Source organism: Ursus maritimus, unplaced genomic scaffold (genome assembly GCF_017311325.1).
Source record: "Ursus maritimus isolate PB19 unplaced genomic scaffold, ASM1731132v1 scaffold_14, whole genome shotgun sequence".
In the NCBI taxonomy this organism is placed as follows: Eukaryota; Metazoa; Chordata; class Mammalia; order Carnivora; family Ursidae; genus Ursus; species Ursus maritimus.
In genome coordinates this window covers 54,533,330-54,551,157 of record NW_024423786.1, presented here as the reverse complement: position 1 = coordinate 54,551,157, position 17,828 = coordinate 54,533,330, and the positions used below count along the sequence as shown (strand labels likewise).

General features: G+C 58.6%; 3 protein-coding genes across 8 annotated transcripts in view; 1 reads left to right on the top strand and 2 right to left on the bottom strand.

Moving 5' to 3' along the window:
- TMIGD2 (transmembrane and immunoglobulin domain containing 2) overlaps positions 1-445 on the bottom strand; it is a 7,103-nt gene extending 6,658 nt beyond the window's left edge. For 3 of the 4 annotated variants that reach the window (XM_040629571.1, XM_040629573.1, XM_040629574.1), the window contains exon 1: positions 332-443. In XM_040629571.1, coding sequence (XP_040485505.1) covers positions 332-377 — 46 coding nt within the window. In that variant the 5' untranslated portion in view covers positions 378-443. Of the gene's footprint in view, positions 1-331 lie in introns of all 4 variants that reach the window. The other variant, XM_040629572.1, reaches the window with a different exon arrangement.
- A 1,627-nt stretch (positions 446-2,072) lies between these two features.
- On the top strand, positions 2,073-12,929 carry FSD1 (fibronectin type III and SPRY domain containing 1). Of its 2 annotated transcripts, XM_040629563.1 has the most exons (13): positions 2,073-2,175; positions 3,166-3,261; positions 3,478-3,609; positions 4,436-4,537; positions 5,430-5,452; positions 5,649-5,770; positions 6,225-6,434; positions 9,443-9,541; positions 10,312-10,471; positions 10,828-10,907; positions 12,061-12,312; positions 12,424-12,512; positions 12,610-12,929. In XM_040629563.1, the coding sequence occupies exons 1-13, from the start codon at positions 2,161-2,163 to the stop codon at positions 12,718-12,720; spliced, it is 1,491 nt and encodes a 496-aa protein (XP_040485497.1). In that variant the 5' UTR covers positions 2,073-2,160; the 3' UTR covers positions 12,721-12,929. The 2 variants fall into 2 exon arrangements, with proteins under 2 accessions (XP_040485497.1, XP_040485496.1); XM_040629562.1 differs by having other exon boundaries at positions 12,061-12,929.
- Positions 12,930-13,134: 205 nt separating this feature from the next.
- STAP2 (signal transducing adaptor family member 2) overlaps positions 13,135-17,828 on the bottom strand; it is a 12,862-nt gene continuing 8,168 nt past the window's right edge. Inside the window, exons 8-13 of one of the 2 annotated variants that reach the window (XM_040629576.1) lie at positions 15,141-15,243; positions 14,942-15,016; positions 13,859-14,014; positions 13,685-13,774; positions 13,532-13,606; positions 13,135-13,294 (exon numbers count right to left, since the gene is read on the bottom strand). In XM_040629576.1, the coding sequence (XP_040485510.1) occupies positions 13,206-13,294; positions 13,532-13,606; positions 13,685-13,774; positions 13,859-14,014; positions 14,942-15,016; positions 15,141-15,243 (588 nt within the window). In that variant the 3' untranslated portion in view covers positions 13,135-13,205. Of the gene's footprint in view, positions 13,295-13,531; positions 13,775-13,858; positions 14,015-14,941; positions 15,017-15,140; positions 15,244-17,828 lie in introns of both variants that reach the window. The other variant, XM_040629575.1, reaches the window with a different exon arrangement.

Below are 17,828 nucleotides of genomic sequence, written 5' to 3'. Positions count from 1 at the left end.
GGAAGGAAGGAAGGAAGGAAGGAAGGAAGGAAGGAAGGAAGACCAGCAGGCCAGACAAGAGTGAGAAAGGGAATGCTGTGGAGGCTGGAGATGAGAGACGCCTGCAGGGCCAGCTCACACAAGCCTGGTGTGTAGGTCGCGGTGCGAGTTTTACTCTAGGGACCCACTCTGAGGATCCTGCTAGAACCCTTTACCCCTGAGTATCAGAGAGAAACAGGCCCTATTTAGCAGAGCAGAGAGATTGGTTTCCAGGGTCTTGGAGCCAGGGGCAGGCTGCTGGGGTGATGGACAACAGGAGGGAGGGCGGAGGGGAGGGGGGCCCAATACTCACCCCAGAACTGCACCAGGAAGACTAGCGCTGAGCCCAGAGACTCCATTCCTGGCCCACCAGGCCCCCCTCTCCTGGCTGGCGCCCCACTCCCACCCCACCCCACCCCCCAAACCCCCATCCTAAGTGACAGACTTCCTGCCACAATCTCCGCCCCCACACACAGGCCACACAGCCCAGGTCTAGTAACTAATGCCGCTTAGGGCTCCACTTCCTCCCCTCTGGTGCCTGGGTTTCCCCAAAGATTTTTTGGTTTTGTTCTTGTTTTTTAATCTGAAAGGCAGCATGTGAATGTGAATGTGAATGGAATAATGCGTCCCAGTGAGTGCAAATCTTTCTGGGAGATGCTATTTAAACTCACCCGAGGGCGCCTGGGAGGCTCATTTGGTTAAGCGTCTGTCTGCCTTCAGCTCAGGTCGTTCTCCCAGGGTGGAGCCCCCTCACCGGGCTTCTTGCTCAGCAGGGATCCTGCTTCGGCCTCTCCCTCTGCCTGCTGCTCCCCCTGCTTGTGCTCGCTCTCCTTCTGTGTTAAATAAATAAATAAATAAATAAATAAATAAATAAATAAGGTTTTTTAAAAATAAAAATAAGCACACCTGAGCTGGGGCGGGGGGACATGTCGGAAGATTAGGTGATGCAGGTGTGGGAACAGGGAGAGGCCTGAGCTTGGATTGAAGATCCGAATCCTAGCTTCAATTATTTGGCCTCCAAAGTGTCGTCCTCTGAGGTTCAGAGAAGATCTGTGCGGAGGGTTTCAGGTCCTACGACAGGTATGGCGGTTCACTCATCCCCACAGCCTGCAGAGAAGTTTGGGGACCCAGTTGAGGAGGTTCGTAGGCCCTGGAATTTCTTCCAGCCCTGCGTCTGTCACCCTGGGGCGGGGAGGAGGTGGCAGACTTCAGGCCTCCATGTGTCACCCCCAACCACGGTGTGATGACCTCTTTTCTCACCCAAAAAGAAGAGGGCCTGTGTGCTCGGTAGGACGGCCCCCGCCTGCCGTGACACTCTGCCCACACCGCCCCAGCGGACACACACAGCTTCCCAGCCTCCCCTGCCCCGGCCAACTCCTCCCTCCCACTTTCTTCTCAAAGGCTACCCTTCCCCCACCCTCTGCCCAGAGGCAATGCTGGAGATCCTGGATAGATCTGGCCCCAGGCCGAATGGGAAGACCAAGCTGGACACAGACACTCAGAGACCTCTAGCTTCCGGTCAGGCAGAGTGGCTCCTGGAGGGGATGTGAGAGCCTGGGGCTTTGTGGGATGTACAGGAGTTCAGTTGCGCCTTGGGGAGAGAAAGAAGGCATTGGAGGCTGAACATCCGCTCGGGCAAAACGTAAATGCTAGGAGTAAACGCAAGGAGCGTGAGCTGTTAGGGGTCGGATCTCATGCGGGGGGCGGGGGTATGGAATTCCAGTTTGAGGAGCAGCCAAGAATGGCATGGGTGCAAGAGTGGGGAGACTTAGGCACCAGGACGACTAGGGATGGGCTCAAGGTCACACAGCAGGGCCGGGGGTCGAACCCAGGCAACCTGCTTCCCAGCTCCGAGCTCTCCGCAGCTCTGTCATCACTACCAATGTAGCCAGGCGGGCCCCAGGCTCTGGGGGGACCCGACTCTCAGGGACCCCAGCCAGGACTACGTTTCCCAGCCTGCCGCGGGGGGCGCGCGTGCGCACTGCGGCCAGTGATGGAGCGCTGACGGGGGGCGCGGCGGCGGCGGCGGCGGCGGGGAGGGCTCGGCGGGCCATTGGCTCGTGGTCGCGGCAAAGGCAGCTTGAGGACCAGAAGAGAGAGCGGGGCCCGCGGGCCGGGCCGGGGAAGACCTGGGCTGAAGCCATGGAGGACCAGAGGGTAGGACCGGGGCGGGGCGGGGCTGGGCGGGGCCCCGGGCGGGGGTGGACAAGGGGGAGGGGACCAGGTGATGCCGCAGCGCCCCCCCACCCCCGCAGCTGCTTTGCGGCCGAGGCCCCAACCCCGCCCGGATCAAGCCCCCTAATTCGGGACGCAGCCCACCCCCCCAGCCGTCGCCCCGACCTCTCCTCATCTTGCCGGGGTCCAGGCGCATCACTTCCATGCCCCCCACCCGCGCCCAGAATCCCAGCCTCAGCCTTGACCCATCCCCCACGCCTTCCATCCGGACTGCGGACCAGGTGTCCGGTCTCTAACCCGCCCCACCCCGGAGGACCCCCCTCCAGCTCAACACAGGTTGTCCCACCGATCCTGCACCCCCAGAAAAGGGACCCGTCCGAGGCCTAGGTCAGGATTCCAGGCCCCAGCAGGACCCTCCCGCGTGGCGTCCTTCTCTCCAGGCGTCCCCTCACCCAGACCTCGCTCCCCCACTCCCCAGTTACCTGGACTCTCAGGCACCCCGTTCTCCAGGTTCCTCTTTTCTTTTTGCTAATCCCTGCTCCCAAGATTTCCCCTTCCCCAGGATAGCCCATTTTCTACAGGCATGATTTTGCTCTGGGGTTTTCTTTCCCCAAGGTAGCCCCTCACCCCATGCCCGGCCCTCAGTAGATAGGTACAAGGTTGAAGGCTTTGTGCTGAGGCAGACCTGGCTCAGGCCCAGGGTCTGCCCCTTCCCCAGAGGTTCTTTTTGAGCCTCAGTTTTCTCTGCTGTAAAATGGGCATGCTTGCAGTGCCCATCTGCTAGGTGAGGGAAGATAGGGCCAGAGCTTTGCCCAGGGCCTGCCTCGTGGCGGGTGCCTGAGCTCACTGGAGCCGTGGCTCCCACCTCTCCTGGATCCCAGGACGGCAGAGTGGGGAGCCCCAGGTGGGGGAGCCGGGCCTGGCGAAGGGGCTTACCGGCCCTGCATGTGTGCGTGCTTCCCGCGGCAGCAGGAGGCGCTGCGGAAGATCATTACTACCCTGGCTGTGAAGAATGAAGAGATTCAGAGCTTCATCTACTCCCTCAAGCAGATGCTGCTGAACGTGGAGGTGAGGAAGGCGCCTCTGCAGGAGGGATGGGAGGAGGGGGGAAGTCTTGGACAGGTGGGGGGAAGGGACGGAGGGAGGGGCAGCCATAGGAGTTAGCCTGTTACTGCTGATGCCCCTCGGCCGTGGCCTGGCTACTGTGTCCAGGCCTCAGTTTTCCCATCCCAGCATGGGCTTTGGCCAACCCTGGCCTGTCTGACCCTGCAACATCTCTCCAAGGCAAACTCCACCAAGGTGCAGGAGGACCTGGAGGCCGAGTTCCAGTCCCTCTTTTCTGTCCTGGAGGAGCTGAAGGAGGGCATGCTCATGAAGATAAAGCAGGACCGCGCCAGCCGCACCTATGAGCTGCAGGTGTGTGGGGGGGGAGGGGCTCCAGCCGCACCTACGAGCTGCATGTGTGTGTGGGGGGGGACTCTCCTGACCCTCACGCAGACCCAATTCCCCACGGCACCCCTCGGACTCAGCAGAGCCCATCTGGCCTCATTGTCTTCCTCCCAACCTGCTCCCCCTCCCCCGCACTGCTTCCTGGAGAGGCCCCCAGGTGTCGCCAGGGTCTAGAACCAGACACCCCAGTGGCATTGGCCTCACCTCCTCTTTTCCCTGGTCTCTTCTCTGCCCCCTCACTGGCCATGATCCACCAATCCCCCACCCCACCTCCTCCCTTTGATCTCTGTTTCTACCACCTCCTCCTACCCCCTCTTCTCTGTCACCACAGCCCCACCCCCACACCTGGCTGCTTCTCTCCTCCAGTCCTCACCCAGCGCCTCCAATGTCTCAGTCCTTCCCACTGGTCCCCCAGATCTAGCAACAACCCCCCTTTCCAAACACCCCCCCACCACCACCACCCCATGGCTCCTGTGCCACTCTAAACTGAGGCACTGGGGATGCATCAAAACCTCCTGGAAACTTTCTAACATCCCAGATTCCCAATCCCAGGAGAATATGGAGCCCCAAGGCTCAGGTGTGGCCTGGACACTCCAGTTTTTAAGAAAGAGATCCCCAGGTGATTTTGAAGCACTGCCAGGAGTGAGGCCCCATTTCCCTCCACCCTCCCTGCCCCACCTGGAGTTGGAGAAAGGCATGGCAGCCGAATTCCAAAGGCAGTGGGGAGCCGCGGTGGGTTTGATGCAGTGGGGTGAGGTGTCTCTTCCCTCGGTGCCATGCCACTCACTCCCAGAACCAGCTGGCTGCCTGCACTCGGGCCCTGGAGAGCTCCGAGGAGCTTCTGGAGACAGCCAACCAGACCCTGCAGGCCACGGACCGCTATGACTTCCCGCAGGTGGGCACCTCAGGAGCCATACTGGTAGGGCTATGCCGTAAAATGCAGGACACCTGGTTAAATTCACATTTCAGATCAACCCCAAGTGACTTTTTTAGTATAAGTATGGCCAATACAACATTTAGTATAAGTATGTCCCAAAGATCCCACAGGACATACTTACGCTAAAAAATTATTCGTGATTGATCTGAAATCTAAATTTAACAAAGAATAATTTGTTTAGTGTAAGCAGATCCCATGCAGATGTTTAGTCTAAGTGTTTCCAGATGTTGCATGGAGCATATTTATATTAAAATATTTGTTGTGTATCTGAAATTCAAATTTAACAATGAATAATTTTTTAAAAGATTTTATTTATTTATTTATTTATTTATTTATTTATTTATTTATTTATTTATTTTGAGAGAGAGAGAGCAGGGGGAGGAATGGAGGGCGAGGGACAAGCAGACACCATGCTGAACGTGGAGCCCGACATGGGCCTCAATCCCACAACCTGAGATCATGACCTAAGTCAAAACCAAGAGTCAGATACTCAGCCAACTCTGCCCCCCAGGCGCCCCTAACAATGAGCAATTTTTTAGTATAATATGTCCCATGCAATATTTAGTATGTGTCCCAAATATAGAATGGGACATATTTATACCAAAAAATCATTTTGTTTATCTGAAATGAAGGTTTAACTGGGCATCCTGTATTTTTATTTGCTAAGTTGGCCAGCTGGATATAATGGGCACCAGGCACTGGGGAGGGGGTGTGGGGGTAGGAGCCTGTCTTTGCCCCTAATTTCTCTGGGGCACGGCCAAGTGTTTCTGCCTCAGTCTACCTGTCTGTATAGTAGCTTTCTGATTCCATCAAGAAAACTCTTTGACTTTTATTCTGTTGCTTTTTCTAGGCTGCCAAGCAAATCAAAGATGGGTAAGATGCTGGGATCTGGTTCCCACCCCCGTGCCCCGCCCCTGGTGTGAAGGTGGGGATGCCCAGGTGAGGGTCTCTGGGCCCAGAGCACTGAACCAGAACAAGAGGGAGTGGGTCTCCCACACACTCCCGAGAACTGGGCCCGGGCCCCCTTGAGATGCCTGCCAGCAGGCTGCCTCCGCCTTCTTCCCTGCAGTGTGACAATGGCCCCTGCCTTCCGGCTGTCATTGAAGGCCAAGGTCAGCGACAACATGAGTCACCTCATGGTGGACTTCGCACAGGAGCGGAGGATGCTACAGGCACTCAAGTTCCTACCTGGTGAGAAGGGAACTTTCTCGGGCCCTGGATTTCAGGGCTATGGTACCCTGAGAAAGGCTGGAGTAAGCCTGGCATTGGAACCCCAGAGGCAGAAGCCCTGCCCCTGTGGGTGGAGCCATGAGGAAGCACGCCCCCAGTGGGCCAGCCCTGGAAAGCCCCACCCACCAGGGGGTGGAGTCCCATGAAGGCCACGCCCCTATCAGAACTGAAAATATTCTACCTCTAAACGGTGGAGTCCTGAGAAGGCCCAGCCGTTTGTTGGCTGAATCCCGAGAAAGCTCTTCCGCACCACCCCACCCTGGGGAAGCTGCACCCCTAGACCCCAGTACCCGGGGGTGGGGTGGGGGCCAGCCCCCAAGAAGGCCTGTAGTGTGATGGACGAGTTTCAGTAAGCTGGCCTCCGGAGGCCCAGGACCCTGACCTCCCCTCCCCTGCTCCCCTCTGTCCTGGACAGTGCCCAGCGCCCCCGTGATTGACCTGGCCGAGTCCCTGGTGGCAGACAACTGCGTGACCTTGGTGTGGCGCATGCCGGACGAGGACAGCAAGATTGACCACTACGTGCTGGAGTACCGGCGGACCAACTTCGAGGGCCCGCCCCGCCTCAAGGAGGAGCAGCCCTGGATGGTCATCGAGGGCATCCGGCAGATGGAGTACACCCTGACCGGTAAGGGCAGCTCAGCCCTGCTGCCAACAGCCCCCCCACCCCCAACCCGGTGCAGCTCAGCAGTCCCAGGATCCTCTTGCCCCTTTCAGTGGGAGCCTGGCTGGGCTGATCGGGAGTAGCAGAAAGTAATAATAAGACAATATTGTTGATCGCCCCTGCACTGTTCGTGGAGGGCTTACTAAAGGTTTTACCCACATGTAATGGACATGCTTATCATCAGCATTTTACAGATGAGGGAACTGAGGCCCAGGGGGAGAAGGCATTCTGCATCCCCAGCTACAATCCAGCGTTTGTCCATTGCAGCGTATTGAGCGCCTATGGTGTACCAGGCGCCGGCCTTTGCATTAGCAAGCAAAGCGGACGAAAATCCCTCCCCTCGTGGAGCTGGCATCTTCCCAGTGTTTGGGGATTTCCCTGGCAGGTGTAAGAGAGCAGAATGCGTGGGGAATCCCCCAGCCGGTAGGGGAGGGTCTAAAGAAGGGTAAAATCAGGGGGTCCCTAATGAGTTTCAGAAGCCGTCCTGAGCCAAGGGAAATCCTCAGCGGCCGGGAGAGCCTTGCTGACAAGATAACTATCACCGCAGCTCTTGGGCTATAATCAGCCCGTTCTTTATCTGTAATTAGCATACATGGTTAATAATGAGTATGCTAATTGCAGGAAAGAAAAGCTACCAGCCAGCAAGAGGGCCTGTCCTTTGCATTGGAATCAAAATAAAAATACCCCACTTCCCCCCATCATGTGTATTTTTTTATTACGGTAAAATACATATAACGTAAAATTTGCATCTTAACCATTTTTAAGGGTCCAGTTCGGTAGTAGTAAGTACTTTCCTGACACTGTAAAGCCATCATCCCATTCATCACTTTCCATCTTGCAAAACTGAAACTCTGTCCTCATGGAACACCGACTCTCCAGCCCCTGGCTCCCACCATCCACTTCCTGCCCCTGCGAGGTTTACCATTTTCAGTACCTGATGTGAGCAGAATCCGACAGGATTTGTTCTTTCGTGTCTGGCTTATTTCCCGGAGCGCAGCGGCCCCAAGGGTCATCCATGTTGTAGTGCGGGTCAGGATTTCCTTCCTTTTTCAGGCTGAATGTTCCCGTGGGTGGACACACTGGGTTTTTGCCACTAGTAGCGGCTTACGTAACTATGGTTCAGTGTCAAAACCGAGGAACGGCCACGAGCGCATTCTGCGGTGTCAGTCCACGTTTCCCTGGTGCTACGGTACGCCATCATCCATGCGTGCGGTTTTCTCCCAGGTGCAAATTCTCGTGGCCGCCACCACGGTCAAGGTGGAGGGCTGCTATAGCCCAGGCTTCCTGATGCACCGCCCGCTCGCCATACCCTCTTGCCTTCTACAAAACTCTTAGCGAGCGAATTCCGCAGGGGAGGAAGTTCAGTCCATCACAGGTGTGTGGTACTGCGGCTGCGGCTGAGGACACTCATCCAGCCACTACCCCATGTGGGTGGTTGTAGCCCACCTGCCCTCTCGCTCGCTTGGACAGTCAGTGTCTATAGCTTACATGCCTCCACTCATCTCATCCTTGTGTGAACCCTGCTTAGGATGGGGAATATGATGGTCGGTTTGCAGACTGGGAAACTGAGGCCCGCAGTGAGTTCAGACTGTCCATGGTCAGATGGGTTCCAGGTTTCTGAAACTGAGCCTTCTGGATGGTGATCTTTGCTCGGGGGTAGTAGACCGTGTTGCTGAGCAAAGCACTGAACTCTCGGAGAAGGGGATCCGAGAAGGGTGAGACAGTCTTGGGCACGTGGAGGGGGTGGCAGCCAGCCTGAGGCCTGAAAGAGAAGGGGCGGGTGGAGAACAGCCTTCTAAGTAAAAGAACAGCCTGATGAAGGGCTCAGAGGCTAGAGGGCTGGGCCTTTGTGTCTGGAACTAGTTAAGTTTGCCTCCCACATCTGTGGGGAGAAGTGAAAGGAGGAACGGGGTCTTTATCTGGAGGGCAAGGGGAGCTATGGGAGGTTTTAGAGCAGGGGGTGCTGAATGCTGTTTAGGATGGTCAGGGAATGGGCATCCCATGGGGAGCACTCAGGAGGCAACTGGACATGTGGTCTGGGCTAGAGGTTGGGCTGTGGGTGCTGTGGTGGATGGATGGGATCGGAAAGGCAAGAAGGGGTCAGGGAGCAGAGTGAGATGAGTAAGGGCCCCAGACTGAGTCGCCCCCACATTTAAGGGTGTCAAGGAGGGAGAAGCCTGCAAAGAAGACCTAGGGAGAACAAACAGAGGGGTCGTCCAGGAGACGCCTTCCTTCCGAGGAAAGAGAATGTTCCAGGAGGGAAGGAGTGGTCAGTCAGGAGGTCCTGTAAGGTGGGGACTGACAAAGCCAGAGGAGGGAGAGGACGTGAGGCAGCAGAGAGGGGGTAGGAGTGAAGACAGCTGTCTACAGAGGTTTAGCTTGAGGGGAAACACAACTAAAGACAACTAAGTAGTTGCCTTTTTAATTTTTTAAGACTGGAAGAAACTGATTAAAAAAAAAAGGACATAAGAGAGTGTGGAAGGTATCCTAGAAGTAGGGGAAATTTTTAACCCGGCATGGCTAGATCCAGGGGTTCCAGCAAATGACTTGCTCACTGTTCCCTGAATTTGTCGGCTCTGGGGGCTGCATTCTGAAGGAGGCTGATAAATTTTCCTAAGAAGAGCTTCCTCCTAGTTGGCCAGCCCAGGGAAGACAGTGACTCCGCTCCCTAGAATACCAGCCCGATGTCCCAGGGAAGATTCTTATTGGCCAGTTTGAGTCATGTGCTATTCCTGAACCAATTGCTGTTACTGCCTCCTAAAGCAGCCTGATTGGCCAGTCTGGGTTGGAGGCGGAGCCAAGTAACCCATAGCCCCACAGGTGAATGAGGGCTAGGGGGGTTTCTCAGGGATAAGATGTCGTTTGCGAGGTGCTCCTTAGCGTGAGGGGTGGTGGGATTACTATGGGACACAGGGACCTATAACCGATTGCACAAAGCGTACACAATGTTGAGATCCCTCTGTTGCTCCTAGGTCTCAAGTTTGACATGAAATACATGAATTTTCGTGTGAGGGCCTGTAATAAGGCAGTTGCAGGCGAGTTCTCCGAGTCGGTGACCCTGGAGACACCAGGTGACTGGCCCACCCCCCACCCTGCCTGTGACTCCATAACCCCTCACCCTGGGGCCCCAGGTACTATAGTGCGTAACGATAATCTTCTAATCAGGGTTCTGTGACCCTTTTTGCTCTGGCTGCCAGGAAGCTCAGAGCTTAGTCCACAGGAGATTCCATAGCCCGAGTGTCTAATGTGAGCCTGCTATTGTTTTTGCTTTTGCAGTGGATCCCATTTTACCTGGATGGTATTATACTCTTACCCTGTCTCTCTCACACACACACATTCTCTCTTCTACAAAAATAGTTAAGGGCTCTTAGAGTGGGGGATGGGATATCAGTCGTGCAGACCGATCTTACTCTCCTGCAGTGACACCTTTGCCCTTATCAGAAGTCCTTCTGCAGTCTAGCTTAACTATCGTGCTATAGCGGGCCCCTTTCCTGAGACTAATCCCCAACGGAAGCACAGAGCACAAGCGCTTTGAAAATGCCTCCAGACCTAAGGGACCTCTAGGCAACAAGCCCTCGGCCTTCGCTCCCCTGGCTGCACGCTCTGCCCCTTCCAGCTTCCCCATCTGTCTGTCTTGGTGTCTTGCTGCCTGTCCTCTCTGTATCTGTCTGCCTCTGAGTCTGTCTGTTGATCTCTCTGTCTTTCTGTCTCGGTCTCTGTTGACTTTTCCTGTTCTCTGTCCCTGTCGTGGTCTGTCTTGGTCACCGTCTGTCTCTCTGTCTCTCTCTGTGTCTCTCCGGGTTTCCCCATCTCTGTGACTCCCACGTCTGCCCGGCCCCAGCGTTCATGTTCCGCCTGGATGCGTCCACATCTCACCAGAACCTACGGGTGGATGACCTCTCCGTGGAGTGGGACGCCATGGGCGGGAAGGTGCAGGACATCAAGGCTCGCGAGAAAGATGGCAAGGGGCGGACAGCGTCTCCCGTCAACTCCCCAGCCAGGTAGCTGGCCCCCCCACCCCCTGCCCTCCCTGAGTGTCGGGTGGAGGAGATCAAGCTGGACAGGGACGCCCAGAGTCCAGCGTGGTCAAGGCTGGGGTGGAAGGAGGGGCCTGGAGCTGGAGGGGCGCAAAGAGCAAATGAAGGGAGAAGAGGTTTTTAACTGGGTGTTGACAGTTGAATAGTTGTCCACAGGAGGAAGGGCAGGGCGTGTTCTGACACGCGGGGGCCACTGCATGAAAAGAATCGAGTCCTGTGGAGGACTGAGGAGAAGACCTCAGCAGCTGGGCGGGCCGGGGAAACCCTCCTCTGGGGGCATTGAGGGCCTAACTGAGCCTTCCCCTCCCCGCCCCTCACAGAGGTGTGCCATCCCCCAAGAGGATGCCCTCGGGTCGTGGGGGTCGGGACCGCTTCACCGCTGAGTCCTACACGGTGCTGGGTAAGGAGGGGCGAAGACAGGGGGACAGCAGGGACACTCTGGGCAGGGCCCTGATGGTGGGGGGTAGGAGAGAACTCCTTCAGCTAGGGAAACTGAGGCAACCACCAACAACAAAGCTTTCTGGGAATGGTTCCAATAACATGTTGCTGTGGCACTGGAGGAGTGGGAGGATTGGGGGGGTGTGGGCTTCCCGGGGGGGGGGGCAGAGCTTATGGAGGCTCTGGCCTGGAGATCGGCGGGGGGGAGGGGGTCCTGGGGTTTGTGCAGTGCCTGGGATTTGCAAAGTAGCTGGAAAGAATGGTTGCTGTTCTTGGCTAGAGGTGGGGTTAGGGGAAGAAACAGGGGAAGGGGCCGGGGGGGGGGGTTCTGCAGGGTGGCTGAGACTTCAGAGGGAAGAGCCTCTCCTCGTTGTGGTAGGGGGAGTAGCTGGGGTCCGGAGGAGCAGGCCCGGAGAAGTCATGTACGCGGGGTGAGCCCTGTGTCTGAGGAGGAGCTGAGATAGTAGAGGGACAGGAGCTGGGGGTGGTGGGCAGGAGCGCGCAGAGAAGCTGAATGCAGCTCAGGAGTCGCGGGATCGGGGAGGAGCTGAGCTGGCAAGAATCTCAGTGGACCTGGGAGAGCGCGCGCTCAGGGCTTAGCTGAGCTCGGGGGAGAGCCGAGGCCCAGAAGTTGGGCTCCGCCGGGAGCCGGGAGTCTGGGCAGAATCTAGATTCAGAAAGCGATAGGAAGGAGTCCCAGAGTGTCAGGGAGCACCTGCGCTCCCGCAGGACTCGAGGCCTGTGGGCACACTTGGAGTCGGCCAGGAGCAAGGGTCGGGATTATCTAGTCTCCGGGAAGAACTGAGGACTGAGGAGTATTTGAACATGGGGAGGAACTGGGGGGAGTTTCTAAGGCCGGAAGCATCTGGAAGGATTATTTGGACCTGCAGAGAATCTGAAAGGATTAGTTGAGGCTTGGAGAGTATCTGGACTTTCTGAGTAGCTAGAGGAAGTGGACACAGCCTGGGGACAACCTGGGAGGAACAGCTGGGAACTGAGGAGTATCTGGGGGGAAGAGCTGGGGTCTGGGGAGTACCTGGGTGACCACCCCTTTGTGGAAGGGCATCTGGGACCCGATTCCACCCAGCCCCCACTGCCCACCCTCCGCCCCCCAGGGGACACGCTGATCGACGGCGGGGAGCATTACTGGGAGGTGCGCTACGAGCCGGACAGCAAGGCGTTCGGCGTGGGGGTGGCGTACCGCAGCCTGGGCCGCTTCGAGCAGCTGGGCAAGACGGCCGCATCCTGGTGCCTGCACGTCAACAACTGGCTGCAGGTCAGCTTCACCGCCAAGCACGCCAACAAGGCCAAGGTGCTGGAACCCCCCGTGCCCGACTGCCTGGGTGTGCACTGCGACTTCCACCAAGGTGACCCTGAGCCCCGGTCGTCATCGCTAGCCCCCTCTCCCTGCCTGCTCTCTGCCGCAAGCCCCTCTCATCGCCTCCTCCCCCCCGTACTTCGCTCTGCCTCCCCTGCAGGCCTCCTGTCCTTCTACAATGCGCGTACCAGACAGCTGCTGCACACCTTCAAGGCCAAGTTCACACAGCCTCTGCTGCCCGCTTTCACCGTGAGAACCCTTCCGGGGGGGCGGGGCCGGGGGCGGGGCCGGGGCTGGCTCTGCTCCTCAGCCTGCCAGCACCCCCTCACAGGTCACTGGTCCCCAGGTGTGGTGTGGCAGCTTCCAGGTGACGACAGGCCTGCAGGTCCCCAGCTCTGTGCGCTGCCTGCAGAAGCGGGGCAGTGCCACCAGCAGCTCCAACACCAGCCTCACCTAGGCGGCCGGACGGCCTGCCCGGCCCGGCTGAGTCTGCGGAGCCCCCCACTCCCACACCCCCAGGCCTTGGTGGTTTCAGCCGCCACCCTCTTCTCACTTGCTGCTTGGAGCCTTAACTCCTGATTGGGGGGGAGGGGTCACCAACGGGGAGCGGGCACCAGGGCAGGCCCTCGTCCCCACGTCACCTCCTAATAAAAGTCAATCACTGGCCAGGCCGTGCTGATGGTTCTTTGGGGCTGGCTGGCACTGAGTGTGCCCCAAACCTCTCTGGACCTCAGCTTTCCTGGCTATAGAATGGGCCTTTCTTGTAGGGTCCGGTGGCAGGTTTTGCTGAGTAAGTGGGGCCTGCTGTGGGTGGACATCTGACAGACCCTCACTGCCCCCCCCCGCCCCAAGCCAGGCCAGACACATCAGCCCCGGGGTCACTTGAGCTTTTATTCTGGGAGGAGCAGTCGGCCTGGCTGACTTCTGCACCCCGAAACCGGCTCACTGATCGCCGGCGTGTCCGGCTGAGTGCTCCAGCGCCCGTCTCCTCTGCAGTTTCTCTGCCAGCTCCGCCGTCAAATCTGCCAACCCTGGGGGACGGGTGACCAAGGCCTCAGCCACACCAGGGATCCCCAGTCCGTGCTGTCCCCGCACCCAACACCCACTCACGACCCGCTGTAAAATCTGTGGGGCCCCATGAAAAGTGAAAATGCACTCAAAAGCCCTGAGGAATTTCAAGACAGCAGGGCGTTAGAGCGTGGGGTGTTTCGGAGTACGGGTCCCGTGTGACGGCGCCGGCCACCTGCATCGACCCCCACACGCCTCACCTGTTGAGGGGAAGAGAGTCTGCATTGAGCCGACTGCCAGCTTCTTGGCCAGGCCGCCGTGGAGGCCTTTGGGCTCTGGAGGAGAAGGCAGATGAAGAGATGGAGGCTGACGCTGGCTCTCGGCTGGAAGGGGGGGCAGGAGGGACCCCCTACCTGGCTTGGGGGCAACGGGCGGCTTTAGAGGCTTTGCCTGAACCTTTGCCAACTTCCTGGGGTTCAGGACCGGTCGACTGCGGGAAGGCACTGTGTGGACAAAGGTGTGTGTCACGTCCGGCTTTCAGCCCCCTCCCCCTGTCCCCATCTCACCTCCACGCCATCCCCACCTACCATCCTCATTCACGTAGTTGGCAGCTGGGGCGTCTCCAATGGGGATCACGTAGTTCTCCTCCTGGTTCAGGAGCGGGGCTGACCTCTCCTGGCTTGCCACAGGTGTGATGGGCACGGGAGGCAGCTGCTTGGGGCCACCCGAGGCAGGTGCGGGCCCTGGTGGGAAACGGCAGTTACCGTCTGGGCCCACGTGGTGCAGGGACACCTCAGCGTGGGTCTGTGTCCCTCCAAATGAGGATGCGTGCATGCCCGCTGGGGTTCAGGCACGTGACCCTGTGCGTGCGTGTGTGTGTGTGTGTGTGTGTGTGTGTGTGTGTGTCCCCGCGTAGTATAAACAGGGACCCTGAGGGAATCTGCATGGTGGAATATATATAAAGGGTGTGTACACACACACCTACACGTGTGTACGTGCCTCACGCTGTGTGGACACTACCTACGTGCTCAGGTGCTCGCCTATATCATGTGCACACCCCGTGTACCTAGAAATGTCTGAATTTGCACTCGCGAGTGAGCATTCGTGTGTACACGTGTGGTTGTGGCTTAGGTGTGGGTGTGTGACACAGGACTGGAACTGTGGGACACTTGTACTCACGCATGGGTGGAGCCCTCGGCCATGTAGCTGTCTACACGTGAGCTTCTGATTATGTAGACGGACGCAGTGCGTGTGCGTGTGTGTGTGCACATGTGTGTGTACGTACATACCCGGTGTGCACAAGGGTCCCCCCCACATCTGCCCAGCCCGAGGAGGACCAGACTGCCCACCCCACAGACCTTTCCAGCCTCCCACCTCAACAGCCAGCTGGATGCCCTCTCTGGGTACTTTCTTGCTCCAGGTGAAGCCCATCTCTACCTACTGAAATCCTTCAAGACCTTGAGCAAACACCCCCTCCTGCAGGAAGCCTTCCTCCTACTCTGCCCCCTTTCTCTCCCCAAGTCTAGGCACGGCTGCCTCCAGCTCCAGGTTCCACCACACAGGGCTGGGAGTGTGTCCAGCTCTCTGTCTCCCCCTCCACAATCCGGAGGGCAGGGTCTGGGTAATTTCTGGGTCTTTTGTAGAAGATTGGACACGGGCAGTGCTATCACCTGGGCCCGGGGCTCCGGGGGTCGACCGCGCCACCCACACACTCTCGCCGTTCTCTTTATCCGCCTCCACGTGGCCTAGAACAGAGAGTGGTCCTAGAGGAGGTGCGGCGGCCGGGCATTGACCCAAGGGTGGCCCGTGGGGGCAGGAGCCGGAGAGGCACATACTGGGCCCCCCCGAGTTCCCTGAGGCTGCACGCACCTAGCACCTTCTCATAGTCCTCGTCCAGCAGGAAGGGCACCAGCGCCTTATTGGTGTGTGACACGAAATAGTCGACCACTGCGTCCAGTGAGGCACAGGAGAACTGGAGGCGGATGGGGGTCACAGTCAGTGCTGTTGCGGAAGGGGCGCAGGCCCCACCACTGCGCATCCCGGGACCCCGGCCCAACGCTCACCGGCTCCTCCACGTCGATCACATACTTGGGGCCCTCATGCTTCACCTTGTAATGCCGGACCACCGACGTCCTGCACAGGCAGTGGTGAGTGGGCGGACAGGCTCAGGCCAGGGAGGACCCCGCCCCTTGTTCTGGCTCCGCCCCCACGGAGGGCCTAAACTCTTCCTGCTCCCCTGCACACTGACCACACCCCGTCCTGGCGTAGCTCTCGGTGGAGAACCAGGCCCTCAACTGACCGCACCCTCCCGGAAGACCCTACCACTGGTCCTGGCACTGCCTACAGGGAGGACCATGCCCTGATGGCTCCACCCCAGGAGCCCCCGCCTACCGATGGCTCCGCCCCCGGGGTTCTGTCTCCGCTTTTAACTAGCCCGACCCCTCACCAGACTATCTCAAAGGAAGCTTTAGTGTCAGGCTCTGATCCGCCCCCAGAGTGACTCCACCTCCAAAGCTTGAGTCAAAAGCCACGGGGAGGGCCGGGCCATGACTCCACCCACAGGTTCTGACTCCGCCCCAAGGGCTGGTTACCACCCCTGGATTTGATTTCTTCCCTGCTCCAGATGCCCAGACCCAGCTCCGACTCCGCCCGGAAGAGCCGATCCTAATCCAAGGGTCTGACCTCTCCTGTAGAGTCTCGTCCCCGCTCCAGGATCTAACTCCTCCCCTAAGGGGATCCACCACTCTGCCTGGCCTCTAGCCCCGCCCCCAGGCTTTGACACAAACTCACAGACGCACCGACACAACCCCCATCCCGGGGCGGGGCCAGCCTCAGGACCCCACGCCCCGTAAGCTTTGGCCCCGCCCCCAGGGCTTTCCCCCTGTCCCAGCTCTGACTCCGCCCCCATGCTCGCCCCTCCTCCCACCGCGGCTCCGGAGTCGCGCAGGCGCACCCATTGAACGTCTGGCGCGTGGTGACTGACACGTCGTCCCCGCCGTCCCCGCTGGGTCGCAGCAGCAGGTTTCCGCAATCGGGATAGCGCTCCAGGAGCAGCTGCGCCTCCAGCCTGCTCACCTTCAGGAAGCAGCTGGGGCCGGCCGCGTCCCTCACTCAGGGCAGGCCCTGCCCCTGGCGCCCAGCCACGCCCTCCCGCAGAGCCCCGCCCCGGGCCCCACCCCCCACTCCCCGGCCAGTCCCCTGCACCTCCACCGGTCCCGGAAGACCTAATTCCCGCGCACCCCGCTGGCCTCCCCGACTCGCCGGCCCCGCGCCTCGTCCGCCGCCGTCCCGGGGCCGCTCGGCGCGGCGGGGCACTCACGAGGGCACCTCGAGCGTGCGGCGCGCCTCCTCTTTAGCCAGGGCCTCGGCCATCATGTACAGGTGTCCAGGCAGCAGGGTCAGGTTGGACGGGACACGCATCTGAGGGGCGATGGGGCGCCCGAGGACGCCCGGCCGTCAGGGCACGAGCGGCTTGTGCCCGTGTCACCGACGGGCACCCTGAGGCTAGGGTGCGGGCCGAGCCAGGATGGGAACCCGGGTCTGGGGGCTCCGCAGCCACGCAGGGCCAAAGAAGGGACGTGAAGACACTTCGCTGATGGGGAGGACAGATCAGATGCTAGAATGAACGTAGGGTCTCAAACCCAGCGGCCTGCAGGGGCCAGGCTGGGGACAAATGACTAAAAGAGAAATCAGGAATGTTGACGAAAACTCCAGGCTTTTAAGTTATGGCAGGTAACTTCCACATTTTTTATGTCTGTGGGCGCCACCTGGCTCACAGGCCACCGTGTGGAGGAGGCTGGTTTGAGGGATGTCGGGTGGAAAGAGGAAAGAGGGTTCTGAGCAGGCGAGCCCTCTTACCTCTACCACCGTCAGAATGAAGCCTTTCCACATCTCGCGAGACTCCAGGCTCTCTACCTGGGGAGGGAAAGAGAAGAGCCCGTGTTGGTGAGCCTGGGCCCATTCATCTGTGAAATGGGAGTGAGGAATAGTAGTTGTTTTCAGGGTTAACTAGTAAGGACGGGTTAGTTTAGGATTCTGAACAGAAGTCCTTAGTAATCTGGAATGCTCTTCTGTAATGCCACCGAATCAACGTTTATTTATTTATCTAATTATTCTACATCAACATATTTTTAAAGATTTTAAAAAATTTATCCATTTGAGAGAGAGAGAGAGAGGATAAGCAGGGGGAGGGGCAGGGGGAGAAGCAGACTCCCCACTGAGCAGGGAGCCCAATGTGGGGGCTCAATCCCAGGACCCAGGATGATGACCTGAGCCAGAAGGCAGGGAATTAACCCATTGAGCCACCCAGGTGCCCCCTACATCAACTTTTAAAACAATGGATATCAGATCGTGCATCTCCTGTGCTCTAAGCCCTCCTAGGATTCCTGCCTCCTTTGGAGTAAAAGCCCAAGTCCTCCCCAGGGCTCACACAGGGCCCTGCACCAATGGCCACCCTCCTCTCCCTGCCCCCCTCTCTCCCTCCCTTTCCCCCTTCCCCCCCCACCCCGCTGCAGCCACACAGGCCTCTCCCTGGTCCCCCAACATGCCAGGCCTCTG